This window comes from Megalops cyprinoides, chromosome 9 (genome assembly GCF_013368585.1).
Source record: "Megalops cyprinoides isolate fMegCyp1 chromosome 9, fMegCyp1.pri, whole genome shotgun sequence".
Taxonomy (NCBI): domain Eukaryota; kingdom Metazoa; phylum Chordata; class Actinopteri; order Elopiformes; family Megalopidae; genus Megalops; species Megalops cyprinoides.
In genome coordinates, this window is record NC_050591.1 from 19,016,752 (window position 1) to 19,032,675 (window position 15,924).

Here is a 15,924-nt window from a genome sequence, read left to right on the forward strand (position 1 = left end):
AGGAGTATTAGAGGGAGCTGCAGTGCAGTCATCGTCTGTGTGCTCGGTACATTTGGTGGTCCTATTATAAGGAAGCGAATCGATGCGGAGTTCACAGAAACCTGCTTTTTCCAGCCCAGCGTGCTGGTTGTATCAGCACCGGCAAAAATAGGACTGGGGTGTAGCGGCAAAGCAAAACCGCACTCCCATTGTGCAGACGAGATCAGCCATCCTGATTACAGCCCATTCTTGGCAGAGAGAGAAAGAGAGAGAGTCGGCGAGCCAACGCTGAAGTGAGAGAGCAAGAGCTGTTAAAGAGGATCACTGATCACACCCAACACGCCACAATCTGCACTGCTGTGTGTGCATCTGAAATACAGAGTATGCCTCTGTCCATAGACTTACAGACACATATGCACACACATAAGAGCACAGACTTCTACATATAGATATATGCATAGATATACTTATACATTGTTGTACATCCAGCTTATTTTTAGTGCTTGTTAATAGATGTGAATAGACACTGGCTGTAGTGCTGCCAGAAACACAGAGCCAAGCTCGTGCTGGGCTCTGCAGCACAGCTTGCTTATTGGGCCATTTTTTTGCCTTTATTTCCTAGCATCATCGCTTGAAGGTTATACCTCTCAACCACACTGAGAAAAGGCCATCAAATCTCTGTGTTCTGTGTTTGCGCCCATAATGGTGCATCCAAATGATTATGCATTCTGCTGTGCATTTGTTGTCCTCATTTTAAAAGACACTCAATTAGTTTAAAAAATGGGTATATTTATTATCAGTCTCTACCTACGGCGTTTAGCCGTCTGCATATTGAGCAGTTGGTTCTTGGAGGGAAATGGACTGTGAGGATTTTGGTCTTAGCTCGGCTGTTCCAGGCAGTGACTTCACTGACTGGAACCGCCATTTAAATTGTGCGTCAATAACCTGTAATTATGTAGGCTGGTGCTCAATATCTCAGCATTCAGCAGCGGAACAAAACCAAGCCATCCCATATTGAGGGCGGTGTTAAAAGGAAAGTGCAGACGCACTTCTCTCCCTCGACATTACATTATGCTGATTGAGTTTTGGCAGTCAGACTATGCAGACTCGGTAGTACCTTCTGTTATCGTCCTTTGTTAAGTGTGATTTGTTTTATTCATGAAATGCAGCACTTCCATATCAAAAGGGGAGAAGCCTAATATTCACTTGTTAATCTTGTGCCAGCACAGTCAGTCTATCTTCAATGTAACTTTGATTGTCTTTTCACCTCCTCTGTCATAAGAAATTGAAAGTCCGGTTCCATAGAAGGATGGTATTGGAAAACTTGGCAAGCTACTTTTATCCATTTTTTCATCATAGGGCACATGGAAGTCTTTCTTTTTTAGGTTGCAGGCCTTGGCTTTAAATGTCATGAATGTGGTTTCATTCTAAGATGGACGGGTCACTGTGTATGATAGCCTCTTCAGAGTTAAATAATCACTTACCCCTTTAACCTCTTAAATAACACAACAGTTTGGTAATTTTCTTGTATATGAATACAGCTTTGCTGTCAGGGGTAACATAGTTTGTAATTTTCACAGTTTTTTTAAGTTAATGAATGGTTTGGACCATGTGTTTGTAAATAACCTGTCAGACTTTCAAAAACTTTCACTCCTGCTCTTCTACTCTTTGTGTAAAGCCTTGATCAGATGTATGAAATGAGCTTTTATGGGCTGCAGAAACTGAACAGAAACTGACAGAAGAGTGGAAGTAGAGGGGTTTATCTGGAGTGGAGTTACACTAACAGAGCTTTCCACACCTTGTCTTTTCTTTACCTCTATGGCTGTTCATCTTCTGACAAATATGTTTTATCGTTTCAAGAAATGCTGTTAACCTCGCAGTTTTAAAACTGAATGAACAAGGCCTGTTGGACAAATTGAAAAACAAATGGTGGTACGACAAGGGAGAATGTGGCAGCGGAGGAGGTGACTCCAAGGTTAGCCTCTATGTCACCAAATGCGGGTAAACAGTATCTAGTGTAATTGGCGCATCTGCCGTGGCGACCTCTGAACCCTGTGCCCTCCCAAACACTGGGCATGTAGCCCCCTGAATCTTCAGAGGAGAGCAATTACTGTCAAAGCAGAAATATTTGCCAGGTGTGTGTCCACAGCAACACTGTGATTCAGGTGTTGTATTGTATTGTACTCTTGCACTCTAGTGTATTGAACTCTAGTGTGATTGCTTTCAGCTCAGTTTGATTAAACGCAGTTTACCACAAGGCCAGTAAAACATATTTACCAGCCTTTGCTTATAAATCTTCTGGGTGGAAATAAAATAAGGTTAAAAATACTAAAAAAAAAGGTCATCTTTTCGCAAATAGTCCTGTGTTCACAGTAATTGCCTCCACTTGTTGTGAAATAGGCTACGGCAGCATGTGCCTGTTACCTGAAGCGATGGAGCAGGCCCCACTCATATGTCCGTAGCTCAGAGCCGGGCCCCAGAGCCTACAGACATGTATCCAGTGGGGCCTCCGCTCTGTCACTTTGAAGTACAATTCTGTGCAGTTTTAACTTAATAACATAAAATAACATGATATATGATGTTATTTATGTTATTTTCCACGTGAAGAACGCCCGTAAACCTTGCCGTTTTGAAACTCAGTGAATCAGGCGTCTTAGACAAGCTGAAAAACAAATGGTGGTACGATAAGGGGGAGTGTGGACCCAAGGACTCTGGAAGTAAGGTCAGTCACCACAGTTCGAGACCTGCTGTTGTAAATGCACAGAATCCTGTAGAAACTGAAGCTGTATGCAGTCTGAGAGAGAGGGACAGTCACACTAGACACACAATACAAGGCATGCGTAGACACTATTGCAACATACAAAGAAGTATATCATTTCACTGGCCTATGTATAAGTGCTTAGTGACATTATTACTACGACTGATGGCCTTCTGCTGTGATAGCAGATGAAAGTATTTGTGTACTCTGCTCATAAGGTTAAAGAGACCCACACACTCCACCTGGTTAGCGTTTACAACTGATCATGTTAACAATTGCAGGCACTCTCAGTGACAGAACTTTAGTATTCATTTTAGAATGGTGTAGTTAACCGTGTAATCCAAAGGTTCTTTTGCTTACCATAATTGCAGCTTTTTCGAATGCTATACCACATAGGGAGACAGGCTGAAGAATATCTGTCATGCTATACGTATTGAAATGACTGAATGAATGGTTTGAAACCCCACAGGGCAACGTGAACAGAGGAGAGAGGGACATTGTTATGCGTTATGAGCACACAGCATTAGCCTAACCTCTGACAACACTAACAAATAACTGGATGTTTCATTTCACATTTAGAAACAGGGGTTAGCATGCTGCTTGGCAGCTCAACAAAAGCTCCCATAACAAAGAAATAGGATGTAATGAATGTACAAATTGTTTTCACTACAGTTGATGTCAAAGCACTTTTCTCACTCTAGCAGCTAGTCCTGTTGTCATAGTAACCTGTTTCTTGGAGATTTTCATGAATGCGTATTGTTATTATTGCTACATTAGTAGTACTAGTGGTGGTGGTAGTGGTAATAGTAATAGTATTAGTAGTAGCAGTAGTTGTAGCAGCAGGAGTAGTTGTAGCTGTATAACAGTAAAGGGCGACTGCAGCTGGTTGTTTTGGATCTGAATGCTGATGGTGTGCAACAGTGTTACTGATGATGGTGAAGATAACGTGTTCAATTTGTTTGTTGCTTGCTCACCCTCGCCACTGTGGGTCACGCTGATTGGCTGTTTCCCTTTCTCTCTAGGACAAGAGCTCTCAGGCTCTGAGCCTCAGCAATGTGGCCGGGGTGTTCTACATCCTGGTGGGCGGGCTGGGCCTGGCTATGCTGGTGGCCCTCATTGAGTTCTGTTACAAGTCCAGAGCCGAGGCCAAGAGAATGAAGGTGGAATCGACCGAACAGAATTTTAGCCCAGCTCCCAGTCCATCACAGAGCACCCAGAATTTAGCCACATATAGAGAAGGTTACAACGTTTACGGAACCGAGGGTGTTAAAATCTAGGGGTAGGAATTAGGGTCTCCTTTAGTAAGTGGGGTGGTGCTTTTCTCGTAGCGCAGCGTCTTGTGACAATGTGAACAGTGGTAAAAGCTTCTTATATTTAAGTTTTTCTCTTTTTTTCCTTAGATGTTTTCTGTTTTGTTATGTTTTCATTTTGAATTTAATTTTAATTTCTTTTAACTGCTTCACTCCAGAGCTTTCTGGGGGCGGACTTGCAATCGCAACTTTTGGTTCCATCTTTATGGCTGCAGATGATGTGAACGCTATTGAATATTGCCCATAGGCACCTGCATTGCATAAATCATCGAATTATTCACTCACAGGTATTTAGACACATGGATATTTAGAGGAAAATTATAAAATCAAAATTGGCAAAGAAGAGAAGTTAAGAATGTGTATGAAAAATGGTTAAAGCTAATGACATTCCAATATTTATAAAAGAAGAATCCAATACAGTATTTGGATGTTGAATATCTGAGAAAACATAGAAGGTCTATGGAAATACCTGTATTGTTACAGGTAGCAGAATAACTTATATCTAAGGTGCATACATACACTTTATATGGATCTGCTCATTGATGTTGTATGAACATACTGTATTAATGTTTTCTAAGCATGCAATATATGTTTGATAACTGTGTTATATAGTTTGAATAAGGCATTATGGAACCTGAATAGCTTGTCGGTATCATTGATATGTATTAATCTGTAATGCATTTGGCCAAATAAGAAATTTCTGCCATTGCAGATGGCCAAATCATGGCCACGTAACCAATGTTCATTATTTAATGAAGCAGAGCCTGGATTTAGGGTCAATGACAGCAAACTGAACGTTTGTCTAATTTGTCTATAATGCTTTATTGATACTGTATAGCACTATTTATTATCTGTTATGTTTATAAAGCATTAATGTAAACATCATTCAGCAGTATAATAATATAAAGTGTGAGTCCGTATAGAGTACTAAAGTAAATTGCAAATAATAACCTGGATAGAAACATGCTTGTAAGTCTTATCTGAACAATTAGAATGAAATATGTTCCACTGAATTACAAAAACTACAGAATACAAAAAAAACAATAAAGACGATTAATGCATGTATTACCTGTAACATTAGAAATGCAGATGTCTAAAACTATATATCTGATATGGTTTGGTGTCTGTTTGATGTTGCCTGCCTTTTGTTTATTTGTTCATGTTTAATCACGTGGCTGTGTTTGATTCTACACTGCAAGGGAGAGTCTGAGAAACTTACATGCTTTTTTTCCACCCCGTCCCCCTTTGCCTCACCCCGCTGTACCTCACCCTGACTCCGCCTCCAGCTCACCTTCACTGAAGCCATGAGAAACAAGGCCCGGCTGTCGATCACGGGCAGCGTTGGAGAGAACGGCCGTGTCCTGACCCCTGACTGCCCCAAGGCCGTCCACACGGGACCCTCTCTCCGACAGAGTTCAGGACTGGCTGTGGTGTCATCGGACTTACCGTGAAAACCAAAAATATCCTAGTGCCTTATCACAACACAACACAACAAACAGACGAACAAAACAAAAGGAATGAATGAACAACAGAGGGGGGAAAAAAAAAACAATGGATGACATCTTGCAAACCGATTGATGAAACTGCCTCCGGAGCTAAAGGTGAGGGGGGGGCAGGATCAGAGGAAGGAAGGATACCAGGCGATCGACTGAAGGTAAACGCAGCACAGACCGACGACATCAGAAACAGAAAAAAAAAAAAAACTGACGACTTCAACTTTTCGACATATCGCGACCAGGGTGCACCGTGCCGCGCCTCGCAGACGGCATGTTCCGCCACGTCAGCACACGGAGACTGCCTCTGACTGCCAGGCAGAGAGCCCTGCACCGGGATGCCTCTGTCTAGCGGCAGAGTTGGAAGAGGGGGAAAAAACCTATAAGACCACAAAGCTGTACTTGAAACATAAACTGTGCTAATTAGCATTTCTGCCATTAACTATTAAAACGAACATGCTTGTTAAACACTTGGCTGTAGTCTTGCCAAAATAACGCTGAGGTCAATGAGCCAATTAGCCTACAACTCACCGAATATCCGCAGCTGACATGGGTGGCAACGGCAAGTGTCGCAAGGGGTTAAAAATCATATATATATTATTAATAAAGTGATAAAAATAATATTGATAATAATATATAAATAATCACTATACTGTGATGGAAAGAAAAGTAAATATGTACATTCTGTGAAAAAGAAGCTGAAGAAATTATTTACGTTGTCTTTTAAAAAGAACGGAGGAACCTGTACAAGATGCTTGCTTTTTAAACAGATGTAAATAACTCAGTAGTGGACAGAACACATTTCTCTTTTATAACCATCTTAGGAAATAATTCATTGCAATAATGAATATAAGATGATGCCACTTGTAATTAAGAAAAGAAATTGATCAAAAATATTTTATAGAAATACATATAAATATATATATATAGATATATATACATAAACAGTATACAAGAACATGAGCGCCATCATGTTTGCAGTGTCATCTGCTCTGTTCAAAGTCATTTTAATGTTACACAGACTGTATCTGTCGCGACTCACGCTGAATGTTGAACAGAACCACACATGTCCTGCACTGTAAAGCTGAACACAGGCCACAGGTTGGGCCCACGACCAGCCTCACACCAGACCCGTGTCGCGGCTGATAGCAAGTTGTTTTCTTTTGTATCCACCTGTTGAGAAGAATAAAACTGAAGCGTTGTTACGATCATCCACAGTTCTTGATGTATGTTATCTGCTAATTATACTTTGTCTCTGTTTCCATTTTAGAAGCTATTAACATTTGAGCTGTTGGGGGAATCAGAAAAAAAAGAAAAAAAAAACAAAAACAAAAAAACAAAAGAGTTTTATTTTTTCATTAAAGCAACTGTATTAGAGTTTCAGACTGAAATAATTTTTAATATGAAAAATCAAAAGTAGACACTGTTTTAGTGTTCACAGCCATGGCTAAAGGGAAGCCCGCTGCTCTGGCCCTTGTGTTTTAACACTGTGGATTGTCTTTAGGCCTTTTCATTTTGGTATCTAACACTTGCACTTGGGACATGCAGGGGGGAAGCAGCAGTGTTGTAGAGAGGACTTCTCAAAAAGAGCGGATGTTGTGTCTAGCATCATATTCTTTTTGGACCATTCAGGAGCTGAAGACAGTAAGGCGTTGAAAGACAATCTCTCAGCCTCGAGGCTTCGACAGAAATCTTTCCTTAGCTCCTCTCCTTTCATTCATGTTCTGTCTCCTAAACCTGCTTCAGCTTGTATTGTTGTCAGACACAGTGCAATGTTTTATATATATATATCTATATTTTACCCTTTCCCCCAAACCTGTCATACTATCATACACACGAGAGATGTTCTTAATGTTTTGCCAGCAGTTACATAGTGCAGTCCAAGAGAGCAGGGATCCAGTGCTCAGATCCAGTCTGCGTTCTGACCCGTGTCTGTAAACTAACCACATTGGCTTCTTATTTTGGCTTTCATTGGACTTCTTTATGTTAATCTTTTTTAGTAAAATATCAATATTTCAACACTGTTGTCTTGGTGTTTTTGTTCAATTGATAAAATAATGATCTATAAATATGACTAGCCTGCTGCTGACAGAGACCTCCGATGTGTGTCTGTGTGTGTTAGAATGTGTGTACGGGGAAAGTGTATACATGTGTGGTAGGGTGAGTGCATGTGTTTGTTTGTGAGAATGTGTATGGGAGTAGGAGTGTGTTTGGATTGGACACTAAATGTCTCCATTTCAGCTGACAGCTGCACAATATCATACCATGCTCCTCCTGATAAAACTTCCACATCAGGGCCTGGCATCAGTTTCAAATCAAAAAGCTTCATATAGGAGTGTAGGACACAGCACAAGCAAAACTTTTCCCAGCCTAACCAACAGAAAAAAAGACTGACCTTAATGCCAAATGAAGAAAAATAAAACAATCTGAAGATAATCTATAGAGTCTGCTAAAGAGCGATGATCTTCTCTCGCTTTGATTTCAGCAGAAGGTCAAACAAACAAAAAAGCATACAAGCGCTGGAATGATTTTTCTTTCATGAACTCTGAAGCAACATGTGAGAGAGTAGAACAGAGAGAGCCCTGTGACCTTCAACTACAACTATTTCTCATCCGCCAGACTCCCATCTTGGAGAGGCATTTTCATTGACTTATTGCAGACAGTGTGCTCTGACAGGAATGTAAATCAGATCTAAAGGTAAGAGCGCATGCGGAATTACAGAGAAAGCAACCATCCAGAGCATTTGGCATTGTGAAACTCATGCTGTGCACGCTTCAGTCAAACATGACATGGTTTTGTGTTTTGTAGCTTTGCTTTGTTCTGTTTTGTTTTTTTGGAAGGGGGGGGGGGGGGGGTAGATTGTGGTATGACATCACAGTCATGATCAAGCAGTCATTTTCTATTGAGTAATAAGTCTGTTGAGTAGTTTCATGAAAACATAACAGTATGTATTTTGGCACCTAATTTTTAATCAAAGATAAGTACTTTTTTAAATGTTAAATCAAAGATAAGTTCAAATTCATTAGGACCTGCAATGCCTGGTATGGAGGTTACTTCTTTTAAAGTGAGGTTTACTGTGGTCTTCTTTCCAGTTTCAACTCAATTTCAGTCAATACTTGGTATTGCACCTTAAAACATTAGCGGCATGTAGCACAGACTGCTTTCTGATGATTATTTGCCCAATTGACCATTATGTGTCCATCTTGAAAGGAGTATTCTACTGTTTACATTGAAGATTAGGGTCTTTTTTCTTCACTTATCCTTCTGACAAGTAAACGTTCTCAACTCAGTTGTGCCATTCCACTACCTCATTTGTCTTCTGCCCAAAGAATGTCATAAAATCATATTTGTGTCAGTATTTTTCAGGAGCCGTCTGGAGTTTGAATGAAGTCAGAATGAATTTATTTAGTTTTCAGCATTAAGAAAGTGCTGTACCAGTAGTGTGCAGTCAGTGAACATTCCCATTCATTCATGTAAAATGATTGCTGTCAGCAGTTCAGCTGAGGCAAGGTTAAAATGGGCACTTGACTCATACTAAAACCACTGGCTGTGTTGTCCCATTTGTGCCATTTGTGACATCCCAAGGGACATCATACCAGCAAATCAATAAGCCACATTGGACAAGCATTTCCCATCAGTCAGTTTGATGATTACATTGTGACCGAAGATCAGCCATCTGTGGTCCCATTCCCCCTCCCCACCACCCCTCCCAAAAAAGCATGCTGTTCACAATCAATTCTAGAGCCTGATAATAATAATGATTTTCCTGACACATCGAACCCAATTCTAAAATCCAGTCCTAACCTTCTCAGATCCTTCTTGTTGTCTGTTGTTAATAACAGGTCTTACTCTATCCACTATAATCTGCCTCACCAAGGTCAACCTTTCTTTTGCAGAGATTTGGTATTTGCTGAGGAAAATGCCTAGTACTGCACCCCAGCAACACTTAAGAGCTAAATAAACACTAGCCACTTCATTGTGTGGCAGGTGTAATTTGCCCAGTCTATAAGCTAAAATAACTGTTTCTTCCAGACTCATCCCTACAATGGTAATGTATGCAGTTTTACAGGCATGTAAACAGGTTCTCAGTTAATTCTGTCCAAGAAATGAGCATGACTGTCGTACTTCCGAATATGAGGCGTATAATGCTGGCTGACACAACTGCCATGGAATAACTTTCCAGCCATTAGATGTGCACAGCTGGAAAACTCAGAACAGGCTCAGTCATTTGTTATTTGCTGAATGAACCTTTCATTCAGGGGTGATCAGTCCTGCTCCCAGAGGAACATATTCCAAGACTCTTCCACCTGAACATTTATGTAAATTATTCAACTAATTATCTATTTAAGTAATTATTAGCACTTTGGAAGTCAATCTGGATAAGAGCATCTGCTAAATGACAAAATGTAAATGTAAATGTAATCATTTTTACCACTATTGCCAATTCTGCGATTGTTAGGCATTTGAATGAAGTAACTGGACTGTGGGCCTCCAAGACCAGTATCAAGCAATCAGATGATGGGATGGACTGAAGACATGAACAAATTTGAAATTACAGGTATATGCTCACAATAACCAATGACAGAATTCAATCCTTTCATTGTTCAAATGAATCATCTATGTACAAGATCAACTGAGTGGGTCACACTTTAAATTAAGCGCAGCTTTAAAAGGGCCTCATAAAGCATACAGAGTACATGGAATTTCGACTTTATAAAGCATACATAAAAACTGCGGTGCACTGCAGCTCTGAAACAGTTATACATGTTATATGTATCTCAAAAATGAAATAATGCATGTCAAAATATGTGAATGTGGACATCTTTTCCAAAAAGACTGACAAACTTGCATGCCCTTGGTAACATTCTAATTGCCAAGACACTGAAAAATTAAGTAGTGTCTGAAGTCATCCATTTAGCCTTTATGCATTCATTTTTTGACACTAACACACACCACTCCATTGCATATCTACACCAACCCACAGTTCATAAATATTTCTGGATTCTCTGCACTGTGCAAGAGATAATTTAACTTACATTTTATGTTTAAGTGGGCTTCATATTGTTATCAATACGTTCAGCAGCAGAGCTACTCTACCAATATGTACATACTGAAAAAACAAATACATTGAGATATTACTTTCCAAGCTGACATAAAGCATGGTATTTGCTTGTAACTACTTTATAAAGTGGTAATGTCATGCATGTTAAGATGTTATATATGCTTTATGAAGGCCTTGTGAGGTAACACCTAATATAAAGTATGGTCACTGAATAAATTACATTCAGATTATGAAAAACATATACCAGTCTGACCCCATCTGTCTCTCTTCTGCCCCACATAGCAGCACATCTGTATTTCCTGCATAAATATGTGGCAGGTACCCTCAACCAGGGCAGCCAAAACAGCTTACATTATACATCTGATATTTACTGAAGCACGTTAAGTTCAGTGCCTTACTAAAGAGCACGCAACTGTGCTCCACTCAGGAGTCAAACCTTCTGCTAAACCCAGCTCCTTAAGCATCATTCAATAGTGCCACCCAGAAGTGTACTAAGCACTAGGCTAGACCTGATACTGAAGATGAAATTCCCTTGAGTCAGCAAGACTGCTAGAGACTTCAAAATCCAGCATGGGAGGACCACCATGTGAAAGACGAGTTATGGGTTTTGTGTCCTGACAGGAAATTCAACTTACCCAAGGCTGGCACATCTGTTGCACACACACTCACAAAAAACCCAAATTCATGTGTACATTAATTTCCCAAATTCTTGTGTACTTTATGCATGTCTGCTTACTGCAGGAGAGAAATTCTGTGCAGGAATGACAGTACAATTGTGGAGACAGGAAGACAAAAATCATCTAACTGGAAATGCACATGATCTGAGTCTTAAGTCTTTCAATGCCACAGAACACAAAGAAACTTCTTTAAGGGATCTATGGGACTATGTAAAGAGTGGGTGTGGGGTTCCATTCAACATTAATTTACATAATTTGAAGTCTGGTTCTGGAACAGGTGTATCAAACTCCATTCCTGGAGGGCAGCAGGATTATGCTAGTTTTTACACCAAACCCCAGTTTCCATAGTTTGTCTTATTATTTTATCAGCTGTAATGGCACACCCCTGCATTTCCAAAAACACTGCAGTAAAACGTTTTGAATGTGCTGCAGAAACCTTTGAGCTGTGACTTATCGTTTGTTCAAAAGTCGAAAAAGGTGAATGAGCCAATTAAACACTATGGAGTAAAGGCTGGAGCCGAGAGCAGCATAAAAATAGTATCTAGTATGTAAAATGACACTCATTTGAACCCTGGGTTAACCTACAAGGCTGATTCAGAATCATTCACCCCAAAACACAGCTTAGTTTAACCTTTTTATTTCCATCATAAAATACATGACGACAGAAGAACAGGCAGTAGTCTCCTTATTCATTTCTGTTTCAACAGTGTACCAGCTTTTCAACACATTAACAGGAAGGCAGCAGTAACGTCTAACAGCAGAGACGAAGAAAAACTGTTCTACAAAATCTCATGACTGCTTGAAAGGTGCTCACCAATCTCCTTATTTACACCATATAGTTGTGCTTCACCTTTAAATAACAGCTCTTCTACACACAGTACTGCAGTTTACTGTAAATAGCTATTTTCACAATTCACACCTATCCTCCCCTTCCTCTGAATAACAGCTTGCAGCTTCAAAGGCATTGAGTCAGTTGGTATGATTCAGATATCACATGAAAGATCATACTTACGGCACAGTGGACAAATGATCAGAATCAATCAAAGTTTGACCTACACAAAAGTTCTTAGATTATGCAGAAAACTCTATATTTTCTGTAGTCTTTGTCTCAATGCAATTGCAAGTGCTCATGACATTTAAGTGCTGATGAAGACATCTGGGTTTCTATGGCCTTCTACCACCTGGAAGAACTGAGCTGGTAGAACACACCACTCAGATGGTGCACAATTCTGTTATACAAGGTGCAAGTATTCCCTAAACCTCCCAAACTTCTCTAAATCATTCTACTCCTCTCCATACCTTGACCATTGTGCCTGTAATTATATTACACACATACAATGGGCATTTGGCCATGTTTAGTATTGCACGGGTCTCATGAAGACTGGTAACTGCAGAAACCACCCTTGCGAAAGAATATGTCAGACAGACATCTTGTGTTCTTAAGCATGGCATCAGGAAGTGTGACATTCCTATTCTTTGTCCGATACTCAGAGCAAATTAGCTACAGGATGAGCCCTCAGTTAACTAACAAAGAGTCACTACATGTGTCAGTACATATGTAGGTTTCATATGTACTGACTATATTTCTGTGAAAATATCTAGGCGAACAATCATCAGAGTGATGACTATCTGACTATCTAGTTATCGTTTTCAAGGTGACATTCCAGTTTCATAACAAACACGGTTTCAAAACAGTCATTCCTTGCACTGAAGACAGAGTGGAATCCGCACCAGCCAATTAAGCTATGGAATGCCCTTTGATAAAGGACAGACACCAGATCTCCAACCATGTATATTTTGTGCATTTAATTCATGAACTAAGCAGAGAAAACTAAATAAAACATACTAATTATAACAGGAGATCGTGGGGGAGAGGATGCACTTGCTTTATATCATTTAGGCCATGGAAGACAACAACCAGTAATTTTATCACTGCAGAGTGTAGATTGTCAGCTTGCAAATTATATGGGACATGTTAGTCTGCTAAGAGCTTCTCAAGCTGGACAGTTAAAATACAGCTGCTTGGGGGCCCAGGGGGAAGGGGGTGTTAAAGGTTGTTATACCTCTTCAAACAGATAACAGTCCTGACAGGAAATTTCTTCTACACTTTACAGACAGCACTTTTCACAAACACTTAACAGATCAACAAAGCATTTCTTGTCACTCATTTCATTACCAGTACAAAGTATGCAAAACCGACAAATATGACAAACATTTTGAGACTTAAGCTGTTACTGGAGTGACATACACTACAGATGCTACTGGCACTGTTTGATACAACATGGAAGTGTACCACAGCACTGATTACCATAAGATTCTCACACGTCTGGTAGGAGAAAGTCTGGGCGTAATGAACTTGCGAAGTGATGTCATCACTCGCTGTGTGTCATTAGGGTTAGGGGACCATTACAACTCTTACTTCCATTGCCCAGATTGGTGTGCTTACACAACATGGCTGCCAAAACTGGCAATTAAAAATCATGTAACATTATTTTTAAAAAAGTCTGAACACTGTTGAAGGGTGCACAGACCTGCTTCTGGAGGGCCATATTCCTGTGGATTCTCCATGTTTCTTCTGCTCTTACATTTACTGAATACCCTGCACACATAGTCATTAGAGCTACTGACTAAACTGACCATGCAATCAAAGGACTGGACAAAACAAACTGACAACACTCATTAGCTCCTGAAGACGAAGGTCTGCCACCCTCCTCTTGACATTAACCACATAAATATCAAAGCACATCCCTCTGTTTCTCTCTAATCTGATCTCTGTCCGCCCAGGTTTCTGTGCCCACCCACCCCGTCTTTTCTCTCTCCCGCTCTCTGTCTCTGTCTCAGGATGAAAGACCTCTTTGAAGGCTCTAGTGCCCCTGGTGTAGCGCCATCTGCTGGCCGTCCTTCTGCAGCTGCAGCCTCTCCTTCTCCACCTGGAAGCGCTCCTTCTCTATCTGCAGGCGGCCCGACTCGAACTTGAAGAACTGCAGCCGCTCCTTCTCCAGCTGCAGCCTCTCCTTCTCCAGCTTCAGCTTCTCTGCCTCCAGGTCCACGGCCGGCTGCCAGGGCTTCCTCTCCTTTTCGCAGTCCATGGCAGAGGGAGGCGGCGGCCGCTCCGCCTGGAACATGAGCAGCCGGAGCCGCTCGCGCTCCACCTGCAGCCGCTCCTTCTCCAGCTGCAGCCGCTCGTGCTCCACGTCCACCTGCCGCAGCTTGTCCTTCTCCACGAGCAGGCGTTCCTTCTCCACCTGCAGGCGCTCTGTTTCCACCTGCAGGCGGTGCTTCTCCAGGTCCAGCCTCTGCTTCTCCAGGGCGATCAGCAGCCCCGTGCTGTCGGCCCCGCCCACGCCCACCCCGGCAACGCCCACGCCGACGCCCACGCCCATGCCCAGCCCCAGGTCCCGGCTGCCCGCAGCCTTGGTGGAGCTAAGCATGCCGAACTCGTCGATGTGGGCAAACACCTCTGGGACGCGCCCCTCGCGCTCCATGTCCGGCAGGATGGATGGGAAGCAGTCTTCGTCCTCCTCCTCCCCTTCTCCCTCTCCCTCTCCACCTTCACCCTCAAGCTGCGAGGGAGAGCAAACACGAGACGTATCGTTCTTGCTCAGATACTCAACAATACATTTACAAATCACAAAATTTATCTTTGTTTACCATGCAACAGGCAGCAAGGACACACAAAAGTAAGAAACACAGAGATATATTCTACATTCTGTTCTCATGTACTTGCTTGTAACAACTGTCAACACACACACATCTGAAAAGCCAGCACACATAAAGATGCATGCACGTACGAGACAACAAAAAGTTGTACCCTGTAGCTGTTGGCTTCCTCATCCTCCATCTTAATGCCAGAGGAGGTGTGACTGCTGGGCTCGCCCAGGTCAGAGAGGTCCTGCCAGTCGCAGGCCGAGTCCTTCGGGAACCCACTCAGGTCCACAGACTGGTCCCCGCTCAAGGAGTTCTCGTTGTCTGGGGACGAGGGGTCATACTCGTTCTTGAGGCCAGACAGCTCCGCTCTGATCTGCTTCCTCTTCATCAACGCCCTCCAGTCCAGGTACCTCCGCTTGACCTCGGCCGCGGTGCGCAGCTCGCCCTCCCCCAGCGCGTTGACGCAGTCCGCCACCTCGTCCCAGGCCCGCCGCTTCAGCTCATTGATGGCAGTGTTCTGCTGCCTGGAGAAGAGGATGTCCTTGCGCTTGTGGATCTCGCGGATCAGCGTCTGCGTCTCCTTCACGCTGTAGTTGCTCTTCCGCTTGCGTTTCAGGTGCTTCATCTGCAGGAAATCCAGCTTGGCGACTTGTGTTGGGGGGGAGGAGCCGGAGGCGGAAGATTCAATGCTGAAAGGGTCTGAACCTGGGAACGACCGCACTTGGACACAGTGAGGTGGCCGATGTGGTCACACGTGGTCAGGTGGGCAAACGTGGTCACACACAGATGAGGACTGTATTAAAAATTCAATGTCTCCAAACACTGGTGAGAGAGAAAGTGAAGGGTAGTAGCAATGTATATGCCAAATGAAAACTATACTTTCAAGCTCAAAGAAATACAGACAAAAACAGCCACGACTCCGCCAACAAAATATAACATTTATGAGAGCAACACATAAAATATATATGTATATAAAGCTGCAAGCAGCAATACCAAG

General features: G+C 42.1%; 2 protein-coding genes across 4 annotated transcripts in view; one reads left to right on the top strand and one right to left on the bottom strand.

Annotated features, from left to right (window-relative positions):
• gria4a (glutamate receptor, ionotropic, AMPA 4a) overlaps positions 1-6,113 on the top strand; it is a 79,364-nt gene extending 73,251 nt beyond the window's left edge. Inside the window, exons 14-16 of one of the 3 annotated variants that reach the window (XM_036537815.1) lie at positions 1,840-1,954; positions 3,760-3,897; positions 5,334-6,113. In XM_036537815.1, coding sequence (XP_036393708.1) covers positions 1,840-1,954; positions 3,760-3,897; positions 5,334-5,498 — 418 coding nt within the window. In that variant the 3' untranslated portion in view covers positions 5,499-6,113. Of the gene's footprint in view, positions 1-1,839; positions 1,955-2,586; positions 2,702-3,759; positions 4,017-5,333 lie in introns of all 3 variants that reach the window. The other 2 variants (XM_036537818.1, XM_036537816.1) reach the window with 2 other exon arrangements.
• Positions 6,114-11,995: 5,882 nt separating this feature from the next.
• msantd4 (Myb/SANT-like DNA-binding domain containing 4 with coiled-coils) lies at positions 11,996-15,671 on the bottom strand. The gene is made up of 2 exons (XM_036536844.1): positions 15,091-15,671; positions 11,996-14,842 (listed from the first exon to the last, which is right to left on the bottom strand). The coding sequence occupies exons 1-2, from the start codon at positions 15,550-15,552 to the stop codon at positions 14,144-14,146; spliced, it is 1,161 nt and encodes a 386-aa protein (XP_036392737.1). The 5' UTR covers positions 15,553-15,671; the 3' UTR covers positions 11,996-14,143.
• Between the last annotated feature and the right edge of the window lie 253 nt (positions 15,672-15,924).